The following is an 18,036-nucleotide window of genomic DNA, read 5'->3' on the forward strand; positions in this document are numbered from 1 at the left end:
CAGCAGGTGGCGCTGCCGTTTCTAAGGCCCGAACCAGCCACCGCGCCAAGATGGTGGCGCCCATGAGGCACAACACCTGAGGGGAGAGAGAGAGAGAGAGGCCTAGCTTGTGTACGCCGGCAGAGGCCATGAAGCGGGCGGCCCCCAATGGCCAGGCGCGCGGCAAGAGGCGAGGGCGGCAGAAGCAGAAGGCCGGGAATCTGCAGAAACTGGGGCTGGCAGTGCGGGAGTTCGTGGCGGCTGCCGGGGGACCCGAGGGCGGCCTCGGCCTCCCCTCGACTCCTCAGCAGGAGCCGCCGGCGTCGAGCAGTCGCAAGAACCGCCGTGAGCTGCGTCGAGAGAAGCGCAAGTTGAAACGGAGCCGGCGGCGTCGTCTCCTGAACGGCGGTGAGGCAGCGAAAAATCCCCGGCCTCCTCCTTCGGCAGCGCCAGCCGGGAAGAGCGAGCAGCCGCCGGAGAAGAAGAAGAAGCAGGTTTCCCTGCCGACCCCGGAGCCAGAGAAGCGCCTCCTTCCCGCCGCCGCCGCCGCCGCTGAGGCCCCTCGAAAGAAACCCGGGAAGGCCTCTCCTTCGGCCTCGGCCCTGGCGCGCAAGCGAGCCTTGCTGGCGGCCAACGAGGAGGAGGAGCGGGAGATCCGGCGGCTGGAGAGGCAGCTGGGGCTCGGAAAGCGTCGGAAGAAGAAGAAGCAGCCGCTGGAAGGGCTGGCGGAGGAGGCGGCGGCCCTGCCTCCCAGCTTCGCCAGGGACGGGCTGGGTTACGTGCTGGGAGCCCTGGAGACAGGGACCCCCTTCTCCGGCCTGTACGAGAGCAGCGAGGGGGAAGTAGAGGAAGAGGGAGGAGAGGGGTCTGAGGGAGAGGGTCTGAGGGGAGATGAGGAGGTGGGCCTGGAAGAAGAAGCCGAGGAGGATTTCGCTCTGGAAGAAGACCCAAGAAGCTCAGGAGAATCCAGTAGCGAAGGAGAAAGTGAGAATGAAGAGGAAGAAAGCAGATCCCCTGGCCTAAGGAGCCCAGAGTCTGGAGCCGAGGAACCCACCTCTCCTGGAGAGCAGGATGAGGTCTGTTTTTTTTAAAAAAATTGGAGGATGTTTAGGGGGTCTGTGTGTACCCTTACTTAGTGAGATAGACATGGGTCATAGCTCAGTGGTAGTACATCTGCATTACAGTTAGAAGGTACAGTGGTGCCCCGCAAGACAAATGCCTCGCAAGACGGAAAACTCGCTAGACGAAAGAGTTTTCCGTTTTGGAGGTGCTTCGCAAAACGAATTTCCTATGGGCTTGCTCCGCAAGACGAAAATGTCTTGCGAGTTCCTGCGGGGGTTTTTTCCTCCCCCCCCCCCATTTTCTAAGCCGCTAATAGCGCTAATTCGTCAATGGGCTTGCTTCGCAAGATGAAAAAACCGCTAGACGAAGAGACTCGCAGAACGGATTATTTTCGTCTTGCGAGGCACCACTGTACTTGGTTAACTTCTGCGCATCCCCAGATCAGGCTGAGAGAAACTCCTGGAGGCCTGCTGCAAGTCAGCATGAGCTAAATGGACCAATGTTTAGACTTGGTATCAGGCAGCTCTCTGTGTTTCCTTTGACAAGTGCACATCAACAAGTTTTCTCCTTGGAGAGCAGCAGCTAATCTGAGCTTCCCAATGAGCGTACCTTTCAAACGTCTATAAGTTAGCACACCTACATTTGTCACAGTCACCGTTTCCATTTTTAGGGACAGATGCCAATGTTAAAATGTGAAGATTTTTACCACGTTGGCTATCGCATTGTCACAGAGCATTTGTTTCCCACCTTTCTCAATATCAGTGTGCCAGACATTCACATTGATGGCTTACATTATAGTAAATTATACAGAACAGGTTCCTTTTCATTCATAAATCACACAAGATCTCAATTTTCAACCATTTTCTCAAAAATTAAATTATTTAATTAATACATCGTCTATTTTTTTTCCTTTTCCTTCTTAAAGAATCCTTGCCAAGATGCTACAAAGTATATTCCCCCACATATGCGAAGGTCTGAAGAGACAATAGATGCCCCAAAAAGGGAAGAATTGGAAAGGCTGAGGAAAACACTGAAGGGCCTAATTAACAGGTAGTATTTTAATTTTTTGATTTTATTAAATGTCTCTAGCACCCTTCATTGGAGGATCACAAGCCGGTTTACAATGTAAAAATGCAGAAATGTATAACATAGTAACAAATACCCCCCAAACACAGTTTAAAAGGCCAGAGATTGTTTTATTAGCCAAAGACCAGTGAGAAGAGGAATGTTTTTGCTTCGAGCCTAAAGGTATTTAATGAAGGCAAGCCTTCTTGGGGAGAGTATTCCACAAATGGGGAGGCACCTCAGAAAAGGCCTGTTGCCACCCTCTGGACCTCCAGACAGGAAAAAGTATCTCAGATGATGATTTACAGGACAGTTTGTATAGGGAGTATTGAAATTTTCCTTACAGGAATCAGCCAAGACATCACATTTAAGGACTTCTAACTTGCCCTACTGCAATTTTTATTTGTTGCTCCAAGTATTATTGGCATCACTTTGTGTTCAGTTAGGGAAAGAAAGGCAGGAAATCAAATAAATTGAGCTGAATGACCTATCAGTTTTTTTCAAATGGACAAAAGTGTTTTTATAAATATATACTTTGAACACCCATTTTGAAATACATTTCATATGACTCGATGTTAAAATGAAACAGAACATTAAAGCTGATGTTTACCTTTATTTCCATATGATTTATTTTCTGCTAGGTTGAGTGAACCAAATTTAGCCTCTATAAGTGGACAGTTGGAGGAGCTCTACATGGTGAACAGTAGAAAATATATGAATGAAACGTTGACAGATATCCTTATCAGTGCTTGCGTTACAGAATCAGCAATGCCTTCCAGGCTGGTGATGGAACATGTGCTTTTAGTTAGCATCCTTCATCGGACAGTGGGAATTGAGGTAATTTTTCTGAATCTTCCCCAATGTTGAGTAGCACAGTAATAAAGGAACTTTTCTACTATGCCTTTCCTTTGGATTCTACTAATAATTTCATGACACTTTGGTCATTTTAGATTTTATGATACTTGGTTTTTTAAAAAAACAATGTCATACCAGGTGCTGTTAAGCAGAATGGTAGAATATAAATAAAGTCGTTATTTCAGAAAATATTCATTAAGTAGTACTTCACACCTTTGTGATGAAAAAGCCAAGGATCTTTGCATGTTGACCACAGAGAAAAGCAACTTCTGCAAATTTCACTCTGTGTGTTCTGCAGTAATGATTTGTTTGCCATAGTTCTATTAAAACTAACAGGAGGTTTGACACTGGTTTCTAGGAGCCTGAAGTGCATGTTCTGATTTCCAGCCATTTCTGAAAAGGGGCGTTTGTTATGAAAGACCACAGTTAATCACATAATTGTACTTCTCTCTCTGGCCTTCCTTTTTACAATTCTGCCCACCTCCCCACAAAAAAACTCTCACACACCTGCAACTTCAGGAATATGTTTCATGCATCTGATGGACTAAAGTCAAGGAAAGCTTATGTCAAGGAAACAAATTTGTTGGTCTTTAAGGTGCCCCAAGGCTCTTTGTTGATTTTGCTGCACAATAGTAGTATAGGTACTTATTGAAAAGGGGGCATTTGTTTAAACAAAGGAGCTTTTCAGTTTTTCTGTACCCATAATTAATTGAATACAATTTGTAGAAAGAGGGGTTCATTAGTATTTCTTTGTTGAATCACATCTTTTCCCTCAAGAAGGCAAACTTGAAATGACCTCAAAGGCACTTACTATAATAAAACAATAAGCTGCTGTTGGCAATGTGAAAGTCAGCACGGTGGCGTGGCTAAAATATTGGACTAGGGATGGTGAGACCTGAGGTCAAATGCCCTGACAGGGCAGAGGGGTGTGTGACTTGGTCCTTTGCGATAAAGGTAAAGGACCCCTGACAGTTAAGTCCAGTCACGAACAACTCTGGGGTTGCTGCGCTCATCTCGCTTTACTGGCCGAGGGAGCTGATGTTTGTTCGCAGACAGTTTTTTCTGGGTCATGTGGCCAGCATGACTAAACTGCTTCTGTCGAAACCAGAGCAGCGCACGGAAACACCGTTTACCTTCCTGCCGAGGCAGTACCTATTTATCTGCTTGCACTTTGACTTGCTTTCGAACTGCTAGGTTGGCAGGAGCTGGGACCAAACAACGGGAGCTCACTCCGTCGCGGGGATTCGAACCACCGACCTTCCGATAGGCAAGCCCAAGGCTCAGTGGTTTACACCACATTATCAGTGTGCAAATTTTCTGCAGTCACACATTCATTTTAATAACTGGCCTGCCCTATGTACAGGACCATCACTATCCACTGCAATCTAAGGCTGTTTTCAAAAGTGGTGTTTTCAGAAGTGGACTTCTGTGCTTCTCTGTGAATTATATTGAACAGCTACACTTGTTCTTTCTTAATCACCTTGGTATAGCTCATTAGCATTTGCAAGGGTGTCCTGCCAAACGAAAATTCATTCAGATATCACTTGTGAAATAGTCTTGAGTGAAAGGACTTGTCTGTGTAATGCAGCCTAATGCAGTGATTAGTAATCTTATGCTAGTACAGCAGCTAATATTATATATTATTATATATGACTTTTAAATTGCTGGTCAGCAAATTTTAGGACCACAACATTAGTTATACATTGTTGGCTTTCTGCTTTAAAGTGTTTAAATGGTCAGCAGCTCATGGATCATGTTTGTGTGTTAAATGTTCCAGGTTGGTGCTCACTTTTTGGAAACTGTGGTGCGGAAATTTGATGAAGTCTACAAAAGTGAAGCTGAAGGGAAAGAATGCGAGAACCTCCTTATCTTAATTGCTCATTTGTATAACTTTTATGTAGTGCATTCACTGCTGATCTTCGACATCTTAAAGAAGCTTGTTAGCACTTTTTCTGAAAAGGATATTGAACTAATTCTGCTGCTGCTGAAAAATGTAGGCTTTTCCTTGAGGAAAGATGATGCTTTGGCCCTCAAAGAACTTATCACGGAGGCCCAGAAAAAAGCAAACGCAGTAGGAAAGCAATTCCAGGACCAGTCAAGGGTATGAATGCCTTTTTTTAAAGTACCTTTTTGGGGTAACTTTTTCATCAAAATGTGGTATCCCATGCTTTCTGGGATGGAAAGTATCTGTCAGCGTAACAAGGGGCGAGGCATTTTTTGACAATTTTTTCTTCATCCTCTAGAGTAGATTTGGGGAGCACTGGGGGAAGGAATCCCTAAAAATCCTCTTCAACCAGGCCTTTAGCTGATTAACATGCGATACTCTTTTAAATGTGTTGTGGGAAGGGGGGTTGTCAATTTGGTTTTTGTTCTTACATTTGTTGTGTATTTTGTTTTTTTTATGTTGCGAACTGTGCCGTGATCTGCAGATGAAGGGCAGTATACAAATTTAATAAATAATACAAATAATCACCTCCTTCTCCCTGTTCCATCAGCAGACAGAAAGCACTGAATACCATCCTAAAACAGTTTTGTAGGAATTTTAGTATCCCTATATTTTCCCAACACCACTTGCACTATGGTATGATGTGTTGGGCATTCTCTGGAAAACATACAAACTAGAGCTGCTTCAGTTCTTCGTAAATCAGTCAAACATTTGATTTTGTTTGACACATTTAAAAATTGGCCTTAGGGGTGGGTATAAAACTTCGGTTCTAGTCCATTTTTTTATGCTACAGATCTTTGCCGTTTTAAGTACTGGAACAATAATGCAGACTTACTGTCTTTCTCTAAAGGTTTGTTTCATGTTGGAGACCATGCTGGCACTAAAAAACAATGACATGAGAAAAATCCCTGGGTACGATCCAGAGCCGGTTGAGAAACTAAGGAAGCTGCAGAGGACACTGGTAAACTCCATGAAAAACCATATTGCTATATTTTTTTCATACACTGTGAACAGACTTGAGTATTGGCAAAAGCTGCTACTAACATCCTGGGCCTTAGGAGCTCCTTATGTAGAACAGCTCAGTGGCGTAGCGTGGGTTGTCAGCACCCGGGGCAAGGCAAGTAATTTGCGCCCCCTAACCCATGGATTTGCGCCCCCTAACCCAGATGTTGCGCCAGGTGCCCCCCAGATGTTGCGCCAGGTGCGGCCGACCCCCTGCACCCCCCACGCTACGCCACTGCTCCCATCCTCTCATAGCTGGAGGTGCCGGCGACTCAACCTGGGGGCCTTTTGCAAGGAAAGCAGCGCTCTCCCATGCAGCCACGAACTGTAGTAGACCGGCTCTTTTGAGAAGCAAGGCGGCCTCAGCTGAGGGACGTGGCTGGTCTCTGCAGGGGAAGGAAAGGAAGAGACCCCGGTGTCTTTTTCTTCCAGGCATCCGTCCAAGAAGGAGCGCCTGCCTCTGGTTTAAACCTCGCTCACCAGAAGAGTTGCAGATCCAGCGGGAAAGCAAATGCGGGAGAAAGTCTCCTGAGAGGCGCCCTCCCTGCTCTCAGAATGGCGGGATGATGAGAGGCGCCCTCTAAGGGACAAGAGACCCGGGAAATCCACCTCCCACTGAACTGAGCTGGGGGGGGGGGACTTAATTGGAAAGAGGATCGCAGCTTCCTCGAAGGGAGCCTTTGACCTTGAAGCTTGCTGCTGGCAGGGTGGCTTTTTGCGGTCGCCCCAATTTGGGGCGCAAATACCCGGCGGCTTCGCCCCCAACCCCCGCGAAGATGCGGCTTGGGGGGCGCGCGTGCGTTTCCACCTGACTCTCTCCCTCGCCCCCTCCCCGGAGCGTTGCAGTGAGAAAGGGAGAGTCTCCCGCTCGGCTGCCGCTGTTTCTCTCCACGTGTCCGCCGCCAGAGGCAGCAGCGTCGGCGGCGGGCAGCCGTGCCTGTGCGAGCAAGTCTGGTGGCGGAATGGTGGCGAGGTGCTGCGGCTGCCGCCGGGCCCTGGCGGTGGTGCCTCCCGGCGCGCTCTGCCTGGGCGCGGCACTCAGCGGGCTCTTCAGCTTCGGCTTCTTGGCCTGGTGCTACAGCCTGCGCCCGAGGCTCTTCGGAGACTCCGGAGGCGGCGAGCGCGCCCCCCCCAGATGTTGTGCCCGGTGCGGCCGGCCCCCCCTGCACCCCCCACGCTACGCCACTGGAACAGCTGACTGTCTTAGTGCAACAAGGTTTGGTTTTCAGTATGAGCATTGGCTGCTGAGTTTACCAGTGGTTCAAAAAGAGGAGCACTTTCAGTTCAAGTAAACCACAGCCTGGGTTTCCATCATATCTGCTGCCAGATGTAACTGGAGGACATCTAATTAGGCTGACAACTAGGTATAAAACTCTTTATTTTAAAAAATCTTCTGACATAGCATTCTTCCATTCTATAAGACTCATAATAGCAGTTCTGGAAAAGAAGCTCAACTTCGCGTGTCATTGGAATCTCTCCTAACTGCTGAACAAGTTGGTCGGTGGTGGATTGTTGGATCGTCATGGAGCGGAGCGCCAATGATTGACAGCACCAGCAACCAAATGCAACCAATACTAACTGTAGGAAAGGTAAATGTGATCCTCACTATTAACGTCATTCTGGAAGTGTGTCTTAAGACAGTCTCCCAAAGAGTAGTCTTGCTCTAGGGATTCTTAATGAGCATAAATGAAGGTATTTGTGGTGGTTGTGCTTAGAAATTTATTCCTTTCAAAATCTGTTCAAAGGTACAGACATACATCATTTTATTTCTATGCCGCATTTCCATAGTTAAAATCAAGCTCAAGGGGGCTTCACGGCAGAAAACTGGTGCTGGTTCCAGATCAAATCCTTGTTGCTGTTTTTTCTTCAAAATAATAATAATTCAGTGGTACCTTGGTTTACAAACTTAATCCGTTCCAGAAGTCCGTTCTTAAACCAAAGCATTCTTAAATCAAGGCGTGCTTTCCCATAGCAGCGGAGAACTCAGTTTACAAACTGAACACACTCAACGGGAAACGGCACATGTTCTGCTTCCAAGGCAAAGTTCACAAACCAAAACACCTACAGTTTTGCAGTGTTCTTAACCCAATTTGTTCATAAACTAAGCTGTTCTTAAACCAAGGTACCACTGTACCCATTTTAATCGCACTTTTCAAAAAAGTATGAATAACATACTATGTAGTTTGGCCCTGAGGATTACATTTTGAAAATACCTGGGTTTCCTCACTTCCTGAGAAAGTTATGTAGCTTGAAAGCCAAACATTTGACTTTGCTCATATTCCTGTTGAAGATTTTACCAGACTGTTTGAAATTACGAAATTCATCCGCGATATTAAGAGTTTCTGAAATGTTAAGTTTTCAACCCTTTCCCCTACTCAGGTGAGTTCGAAGATTCTGGAGCTTGCTCGTAAGCAAAGAATGAACACAGATATTAGGAGGAATATATTTTGTATCTTGATGACTAGTGAAGACTTTTTGGATGCCTTTGAAAAACTTTTAAAGTAAGTAGTCGCCAGGGTAGGATGATTTCAGAAACTTAAGCCACTGTTCGGATGTGAAATACCTTTCTCATGAATACGAACCGGCAAAGTCTTAGCTGGAGCAAGTGTACACTTTGCCTGGTGCAAACCCGAAACAGTTACAAACATTCTTGCAATGCAATCTCAAGCATGTTTATTCAGAAGTAAAATATTCAGTGGAGCTTACTTTCAAGTAATTGTGCATAGGATTGAAACCTAAGATACAATCCCATTTTTGAAAAAGAGCTTGCTTCATAGAGGGAGAAAATAATTTTTTTGCACCTTTTTGTGAATTTAGGCCTGTTAACTGAAATCAGATGGCCGGTTCTGATGGTTTGCTTAAAGTGTTGCCTGATGGATGTAAAAAAAACACCTTAATGTTCCTTTAATGGCTGTGGATGTTCTCCTGAATGGGCAATCTATCTGCAGGGGGTGGGATCTCAAGCTAGTGCTCTGCAGGGTGAAGGGGACAGCATGAAAGTGAGAGGCTGAATTTGAAGAGGAGAGTTTTAGCTTGGGTTAGCTAAACTGGAGCAGCCTTGTGGTGCTGCACGGACAGCTTTCTGATGTCTGATGGAGCAGCAGCAGACTTGCTGTCTGCCTGTTTCCCGTAAGCTCTTTTTGTAAACTTTAAATTAAATGATTTTTTTTAAATCACAAATTTCTCTCATCCAAAGGCAGGTGCCCACACTTGCTGGGTCAAGGATTCTTTATCCTATATCAAGAAAGGCTACCAGATGCCTCTAGCAGGATCCACTTGCTCAGCAGTTTGAATATAAATAAATAAATTTCTAAGTACATATCTGTGCAAGTGAAGGACTTGTCACTCAAGCCTTGAAGAAGACTCAAGAACTTGATAGTGAGGACAAATAGGTTTCTCGGTAAGGCAAGCTGATTCTTGGACCCTGTCAAAATGAAATGAAACCCTATTGTGCCGCTCCTGGAAACTTTTGCCATGCGCAAAGCAGAGAGTGCATTAACACTGGGGTCTGGAATATAAGCTGTTATTACAAACTGGGACCTAGTGTAAAACGAACCAACATGGAAAGAACAAGACTCCAAAGGAATGTGAGGCAATCCTGAAAGTAAGCCTGGAGGTTGCATGGCAGGAGATGAGGGTCATGAGTAATCATCAGCTGCAATGGGTCACGGTTGACCCTGAAATCCAGCTTTTTAGCTCTTAGTCATGGGTTGGATGAATGAGGGACTGTCTGCTCAGGAGCCTGTCAGCAGTGATGAGAATAAAAAAGCTGGAAGAAACTTTTAGTAAAGCTGCTGGGGAAAAGCTCTGCCAGAGTTGAGCAAGAGAAAATGCTCTCCACACTGGAAGTGAGTGGTTTGCAGAGAAACTAGCTGGAGCCTGCAGCCATGAGCAAGAACAACCTCTTCTTAAGCCTCTTATCACCTCTTCACTATGCCATGAAAGTTTAAGTGGGTTGGACCAGGCCCTTAAATTTGCACACCCCAGAGGCAACACCACACAGTGGGAATAATTCAGAAGCCTGAAAGATGGGGAAGTAAACGGATGGAGAAGCTTATCTGCCTCTATTAGAGGTCCTGTCCACTACCACTGGGGGCATGGGAGGAGAGGAAGATTTGATGGCAGCTCCCTGGAGCGAAGTCAGTCTTAGCGGAATATTGCTCCTAGATAAAGCCATATTGTGATGGAACAGGATTCAGTGCATGTGTAGTAAAAAGTGGAAGGGGTAACAAATCTGGAGGAGATTCATGAGCCGGGCACATTACAATTCCTGCTGAACAACGCAGGGGTTTCTTGGCAAAGAACTATTCGCTGCGAGACTGTTTGACATTCACATGTTCCTTATGGAAGCATGCTTAGAAATGGCTTGCCAAGCAGACGTAAAAGCTACAGACATTGAATGCTACGGAGCCCCTGGGCAAGGTGTGTTGTATCAGTAGAGTGGTGTGTTTGGAATCAGCTGTTTTAGTATCTTCCCTACTTCAGGGATTTGGGGTGCCTAGGTAGAAATGCCTTACAAATGTTAGCTGCCAAGCTGCTTGTTCGATTCTGGTGTGGATGTAGGTATCACTTTTTGGTGGCTGAATGCACGGACAAATTAGGTAAATAGCAAGAGTAAACCTCACCCTGCTTTTGTTGCTGAAATGCCATTCATCGCAGAAGTCTTCCTAATGTAATGGAGGACACAGGAGGAACTGCTTATGATTAAGGATATTCTGATTCATGTTTTGAGAAACTGGGAGCAAAATGAGTGCCTGTTTAGGAATGCTCAGGGGGCCTTGTTACTAGTTGGAATTTGTTTTCTGGTTGGAATTTGTTTTTTGTCTAGAGAAGTAAATATAATTGTTATGGAAATATTCTGTTATGTAAATAACTAATCATGGTTCACTTGTATGTTTTTGGCTACTTGCTAACTTCTCCAGTTCTCTGTTCCCGAGAGAACTTTCAGCCAGGAGCTATTTAATGGTAGCCGAACCACTTTTGAGAGAGGGGATGGTATGAGTTTGTCCATCTATCTGATTACTGTAAATGGTCTGTCGTTATGGCTTTCCCTAAAGTGTCCCCTGATGGGATCTGACAAAAGAGCCTTAATGTTCCTATAATGGCTATGAATGTTCTCTTGAATGGGCAATCTACCTGCAGGGGGTGGGGTCCAAAACCAGGACTCCGCAGGGTGTATACATATGAGGGAGGGTGGGAGAGAAAAGGTCATTTGAATTTAGAGATGAGACCTGCGATTTTTAGCTAGAGTTGTCTAAATTGAGATAAAGCCTCGGAAGGAGGTGCTCTCTGGGATCTGATGCAACATTTGCAGGTTTGCTGCCCGGTGGACTGCCTGTTACTATCAAATGCTTTGCTTGTATATTAACTAAAACATATAGTATAAGGACACAACACAAGTCTCCAGTGCTCTTTCATTTGTAATGTTGCTCCCAGAGTTGATCACTGCTCAAGAAAGCGGCAAGAATCCTCCATTTGAACAAGTAGGCAGCAACATTATTTAAGATTATGATGTAGGAGTGGACCCTACGTCTGAAAAGATGAGAAATAGTTGCCACTCAGAAAAGCAAAAGATCTCTTTAAAGGGGTGTGTGAGAGAGAGGCTGCTTTTTGCCTTAAATTATAGGCAAATGGCACACTTACCAAGTGAAGGAATCCTTTTCTGTTTAAACCCAATCAGAGAAAGCCCAAACAAGGAAGCACTTGAAAGAGTGAATATGGAAGCTCAATTAAGCTTCTTAGGTGGAGAGTGCCTAGTAGGAACACATTTCTATGCACCCTTGTTGTGTGCTTGTGAGGTTTCTCGAAAATTTAAGTCCCACTAACCAACTCAGCTGCAGGTGGCTTAAATTAAACTCAATTTTTTTTTTTACAAAAACATTATTACTGTAAGCAAGCATATATGCACAAATGTAACAGGAGGTCCCATAGACCCCACTATCTAAAATTAAATTAAGCTATGAATCATGGTTGTGTATGAAATGTGAGGAACTCACTTCATGGATTTCGGTGGGCCTTCAGCTGCATCTTCAGGTCAAAAACATTTGAACAATGGTACTAAATCCTGCAGAATAAATACAGTCATACCTCGGGTTGAATGCACTTCAGGTTGAGCGCGTTCGAGTTGTGCTCCGCGGCAACCCGGAAGTAACAGAACGTGTTACTTCCAGGTTTTGGCACATGCGCAGACTCTCAACATGACGTCTCGCGTGTGCGCAGAAGCAGCGAAAAGCGGCATGCACAAACGTGCCGTCGCTAGTTACATTTGCTTCTAGATGCGAACGAGGCTCCGGAACGGATCCTGTTCGTATCTAGAAGTACCACTGTATATGAGAACCTTAGTGTTCTGGCATCCACATATCTCCCTATGTTCATTCTCAGCTCTTGGGTCAGGAATTGCCAATATTTTTTACTCTGTGGGCACATCTGCAAACTGAAGAAACTTGTGGGCACCACATACACACCTCAACCAAGCACAATTTATTATATTGGCTGCAAAAGAATGCTTCTTTCAAGTATAATTTCAGCGGGGCAGTGGTGTGTGACAGGGAGGGTCTCATGTGACAGGGAGAGCACCATTGGTGATCCTTGCCACTAGCTACAGAAATTAGTTGCATTACTTCTGATCCTCTTGACTAATAACATCTTGTGGGGTGAGCAGTGGCATTGTTTGCTACAAATTGCACATTATTGTTTCATTGACTTCACTGAAAAGTGGCTTGGTGTAAAATGAAGCATTTTATCTATACCTTAGCAAAATCAGGCCATCCCAGCCATGTAGCTCATCTCCGACTGGGTAACTATAGATGAAAGCCTCATTTTGAAAGGATGCAAATTTTGTGCTTGACACTCTCTGCATTATAATATTAAGCATTTTTCATTTTAATTGGCTTTAGTGCTGCCAAGCATTTGACAGCTCTGGAATCTAAATCAGACTTATTTGACAGAACAGGTACAGCACAAGTTAAGACTATTCCTTGCCAACACCGTCTTAATCCTCTGCGTGGTCCAGCTCTGTGAGTAAGGAGGCCGTTCAGTCCTGCCAGACTTTCTGCTGAGACAGCCAGTGGGAACTCATTAATGCTGATTATATTTTTGTAATTAGGTTGGTTGAAATCCCCAACACCCTCAATTAGGAATTGGAAAAACTTGAGAGGGTAGTTTTTCCTTCGGTCACCCACTAGCAATTTCTTAATTCAGAATAGCTTGGCCTCCCCTCGGCCTGGTGCTTTGGGCTACAGCTCTCATCAGCTCCAGGAAGGACAGCTGGTAGTAGATAACCCAGATTTTTGTAACCCAGAGGCCAAACATAGAATTGTAGAGTTGCTAGGGACCCTGAGCATCATCCAGTCCAAGCCCCTGCAATGCAGGAATTTGCAATTGTCCTATATGAGGATCAAACCTGCAACCTTGTTGTTAGCAGCACCACACACTAACCAACTGAGCTATCTACATATTGTCATACAGAGGGATTCCCTCTCCCAATTCTTTTGCACACCACTGCATTCAGAGATGGATCGTAGTCCTACCTACCCTTCCTATCAAGACTTTTCTCTTTATAAAAAAATTAGTAATCGTTCCACAGCTGTATATTATGCAAAGCACACAGTTAAGAATGCTTTCTTTTCCAGAAACCCATGGTATGGATCTTGTTGTCCATATATTATTGAAATCATTATGCAGAATACACTGCAATGAAGAAACTGGTTTGGTATAAACTATTTAGATCCTTTTTTTTTTTAACTTGATGCGTAATGGATTGAGTTCGAGTCAAGAATGAATCGGGTGGCAGTAACTCTTCCATTTTATGGTAGTTCAGCCTAAACATTCAGGAAATGGAATTTACATAATGGCAATTGATGTTTTAGGCTTAGGCTGAAAGATCAGCAGGAGAGAGAGATTGTCCATGTCCTCATAGACTGTTGCCTGCAAGAGAAGACTTATAACCCCTTCTATGCATATTTGTCTGCCAAGTTTTGCGAATATGAAAAGCGATTCCAGGTAAGCTAAGAACTTGTCTTTCTCTTTACTGGTTGCACCTTTTAAATTTCTGGGAATGAAAGTGGTGTTATCAAATGGTAATATATGGTAGTTAAATACACGACTGCTAAATGTAATAGCTGCATTTATGTAGAAAATACGTTTCGTGTGGGGAGAGCCATAACCCTTCCATATTGCTTGTAAAGCCAAACAACAGCATTGTCTCAGAAAGGAACCACAGCTTAGTGATGGATTGTATGGAAAATATTTCAGAGTCATTCCCTGCCATATCCATTTAAATGATTTGGAGCACATGAAAGTAGACAGACACACAGAGAGAGCGCAAATACACATTCCGGGACCAGTGTGCTCTAGTGTTTAAATTAATCCTCAATTCTGTATTTAGTAAGGGACAGTCTCTCATGACAAGGGCACCATAAGGCAGGAACCTGTAGCTGGAGGCATAAGAGATGCTGTCTGCCCTTTCACACAAATTACCCTCCCTCTGTCCTCTTTCTCTTTGAAACAACTCCAAGGGAAGGAATGACTGATGATGCAAGCGTCAGGGAGAGGACAAATCCATTCTCTAGCAAAGCATGGTCTGCGTGATCTCTCCTCCTTTCCAAGGAGGCCAGACCAGAAGAAAAAGCAAAAAAAAGGGGGGGGGTAAAAAGGGAAGTTCTCTTTTCTGTACCCTATTCTCTTCCACTTCTGATCCTCCAACTGGTTTACGTCTAAAAGTTTCCCTCTGGAGTCAGAGGCTATCACTATTTGGCCTGTCAGAATGTACTGCACATAACTTACAATGCTGCAACAAGTAATTAACTGCACAAAGTGATCCTACCTTATATTGATGATTTGGGGGGGGGGGGCAGCTGGCGAAGCTAGCACCGTATCCTATGACCTGCCATAATTCCTTGTGGAAGGTGGGTAGCTTTGATTACAGTGGAGGAGAATGAACTGTGCCAACCCCTAAGCTGGGATAGGGTTGTGCCAGTTTCTGGGACATGTCTAGAAAATAAAGGGGCTTAGATTTAGTGCCCCTCTGCCCACCCCAGCATGCCCCGCTTTACCTCTAAGCTTTCTGAAGGCAGGGCAGGGTCCTCCAGTGAGATAAATGTCAACCTGCTAGTGTTACCTTCCTCTCTGCCAGCAGAGCAGCACCATAGATTGCCTTTTGAGGCCCCTCAGCCAGCTTACCTGTGAGAGTAGGATTGTTAATAAACAGCCTTTTCTCTTTTTATTTTTTTTTAAACCAGATGACATTCCAGTTCAGTATGTGGGATAAAATAAGAGATTTGGGGAACCTCTCCACTACTGCTTTATCAAATTTAGTTAATCTCTTGGCTCATCTGTTGAAGACTAAGTCTCTGTCCCTCACTGTTTTCAAGGTAAGCAAAACTCTTCTTGTTGTTGTTTTTTTAAAAAAAAACTTTACTTTTAGATCTCCTGTTAGACTCATGCATAATGTTCATGTTCTTTGGTATGTAATGTCACCTAACAAGCGAGGCAAATCAAATGGTTATTCTATGGGGGGAAATCTAGGTTTGCAACAGTATCCATGCAGGGGTACCCAGGGTGATGCTGTTTGACCACATCTGCCATCATCCCCAACCAGCATGGCCAGTGGTTGGAGATGATGGGAACTGTAGTTTGACAACAGCTGGCAAGTGCCCTCTTAGCTGCCATTGAGGTTGTTAAGATTTAAGCAAGTTGCTGTTGATCTCATGTTTCATGAAATCTTTCCCACTTTGTTAATTGGCCAGTATGTGCAATAAACAGATGTCTTTTTGCATTGAATTCACAATTAAGCTTTAGATCCCATTGTATATTCAAACAGGTGAGCTGAGCTCTCTGGAATTATTAATGACTGTTCTTTTGGTAATAGTCTACAGGTGATTTATTTAATACTAATAACATTAGCATTTTCATGACAGCTTAATAGCTTGAGAGTGTCTTAAGAGTTTTTGACATTTCATTGCTTTTTAACTAGGTAATTGAATTCAGTGAATTAGACAAGCCAAAAGTCCACTTCTTACGACAAGTACTGTCTGCACTGTTCTTGAAAACAGATCCAGAAGAACTAAACCACATCTTTGGAAAGTAAGTCATCCTAGGGGTTCCAGGTAGAATTTGTCAAACCATCATTTTAATGAGAAAAGGGGTTCTGTCTCAGGTAGTGTTAGAAACTGAGATATGAAAGCTGGGAGCTAAATGGCACCTTATACCTAGGATATGAGCACAACAACGGAATGTCTAGGTGCACTTTTTAAAAACAAGAATACAAAGCTGAAAGTGAATGAACCGCTTTATTGGCCAAGGGAGCCGGCATACAGCTTCCAGGTCATGTGGCCAACATGACTAAGCCGCTTCTGGCGAACCAGAGCAGCGCACGGAAACGCCGTTTACCTTCCCACCGGAGCGGTACCTATTTATCTACTTGCACTTTGACGTGCTTTCGAACTGCTAGGTTGGCAGGAGCAGGGACCAAACAACGGGAGCTCACCCCGTCGCAGGTATTCGAACCGCCAACCTTCTGATCAGCAAGTCCTAGGCTCTGTGGTTTAACCCACAGCGCCACCCGCATCCCCTGGTCTCAGGTAGAATTTGTCAAACCATCACCTTACTGTCAAAAAGGGGTTCTGTCTTTTTTCCCCATTACTGTAGTTTAACTGGAACTAGAAGCTGGAACATTTCAGTTCTTCTGCAGAGCCCTAATGTGGTTTTCCTTATGGTGTCACTAGCCTAGCCATACAATGCTCCAGAGTATTTTGTAAGCCTCTATCCTGCTTGCCTGGCTGTATCCTATTAGTGATGTAACATTGCCCTAAAGAAAACACTGGGTTGGTTAACTTGCAGTTCTTTGTGTTTTTCCAGGTTGGCTGACAACCCAAAATTGGGAATGCTGCACGAAGGCTTGAAGCTTTTCCTCACCCATTTCTTGCTGAAGAATAATCAAGCTCACAAAAATGTTGAAGAAGCCACTTTGCTAAAAGAGAGAATTGAACTAGTGACTAGGACTTTGAAAGCAAAAGAATCTAAATTAAAATTATAGTGTTAGGTCCAATGATTTTTATCTATGGGAAATGCGGACTTAATGGGGGCGGGGGAATGACTTGAATGATCTTTCATAAACAGCAGACCTCATGTTCTGATCAGTTCCTTCACAATAATGTGGAGCTGGATTAGGTTTGATATTCAAACTGGCTAGTATTTATTATCCTTCTGTTGAAAGACAAAACACAGTCACTAGTGAAGTCTATTATTATCTATACAGTGTATTTTTGAAAATAAAAGTTTTGTACCCTTGAATTTTAATGTAGCGTTTGAACTTCTTTAAAAAAATTCAACATATGATATGTGATGAACAAACAGCGCTAGTGGGATTTAAAGAGGCTTTGTGAAAGTTAGAGGAGTATTGTTAAACAGAAATAGGACAGTAAGGGTATATTAAAATGCAATATCAAATTTAGAAAATGTGTAAAAATGGAAAAATATGGATGATTGGCAGAGAAGCTGATGGAAGTCCAAAAAGTTGAAATCTGTGAAAACTGTTTGATATGGTGAATTTGTATAACAGAAAATTTTAATAAAAATTATATATATAAAAAATTCAACATATGCAAGTGGTATTGCCACATCATGTTTATAGTGCTAATTTAAATTCCTCATTCTCATGCCAGTCTGTTGTCACTCCCCACTCCCCCAATTCATTCTACTAAAATTTTGATAGCTAATGCAAACAGTACATTGAATGTCTCTCTGACAGTCCATTGACTATTGTTATTGAAATCAGTGCAGAAACTAACATTGCTACTCCATGTTACCCACTCCAAATGCTTTGGAAGTCCCTCCCCCTTGAAGGTTCCTTTCTATGTAGTCAAACACTTTTTATACGTACAAAAAACCCCATTACTTTACCCATGACTTTCCCTTACTGAATTCCATAGAAGCCAAATGTCAGATGAGGGCAAATGTCTGCTGTCACTTTATGGATTACATTTGCTTAAACTGAAATTTTTGCTAGGGCGTCACAGTTCTCAGGTTCATTTGCTGCATTTTCTTCTGCCTGTGCTTAAACAGAAGCTGATCAAGAGTAGCTTCTTAAGGACAAAAATCAAAATGGTCGCCACACTTTCCTCATGCAG

At 44.0% G+C, this 18,036-nt stretch overlaps 1 protein-coding gene across 1 annotated transcript; it reads left to right on the forward strand.

Moving 5' to 3' along the window:
- The first annotated feature begins 17 nt into the window (after positions 1-17).
- NOM1 (nucleolar protein with MIF4G domain 1) lies at positions 18-17,200 on the forward strand. Its single transcript, XM_053359387.1, has 11 exons — positions 18-1,055; positions 1,967-2,091; positions 2,748-2,943; positions 4,739-5,062; positions 5,757-5,867; positions 7,330-7,497; positions 8,288-8,409; positions 13,777-13,909; positions 15,148-15,279; positions 15,882-15,991; positions 16,766-17,200. Exons 1-11 carry the CDS (start codon positions 129-131, stop codon positions 16,941-16,943), a joined length of 2,526 nt encoding a protein of 841 aa, XP_053215362.1. The 5' UTR covers positions 18-128; the 3' UTR covers positions 16,944-17,200.
- The last annotated feature ends 836 nt before the right edge of the window (positions 17,201-18,036 follow it).

Source organism: Podarcis raffonei, chromosome 12 (genome assembly GCF_027172205.1).
Source record: "Podarcis raffonei isolate rPodRaf1 chromosome 12, rPodRaf1.pri, whole genome shotgun sequence".
Classification (NCBI taxonomy): domain Eukaryota; kingdom Metazoa; phylum Chordata; class Lepidosauria; order Squamata; family Lacertidae; genus Podarcis; species Podarcis raffonei.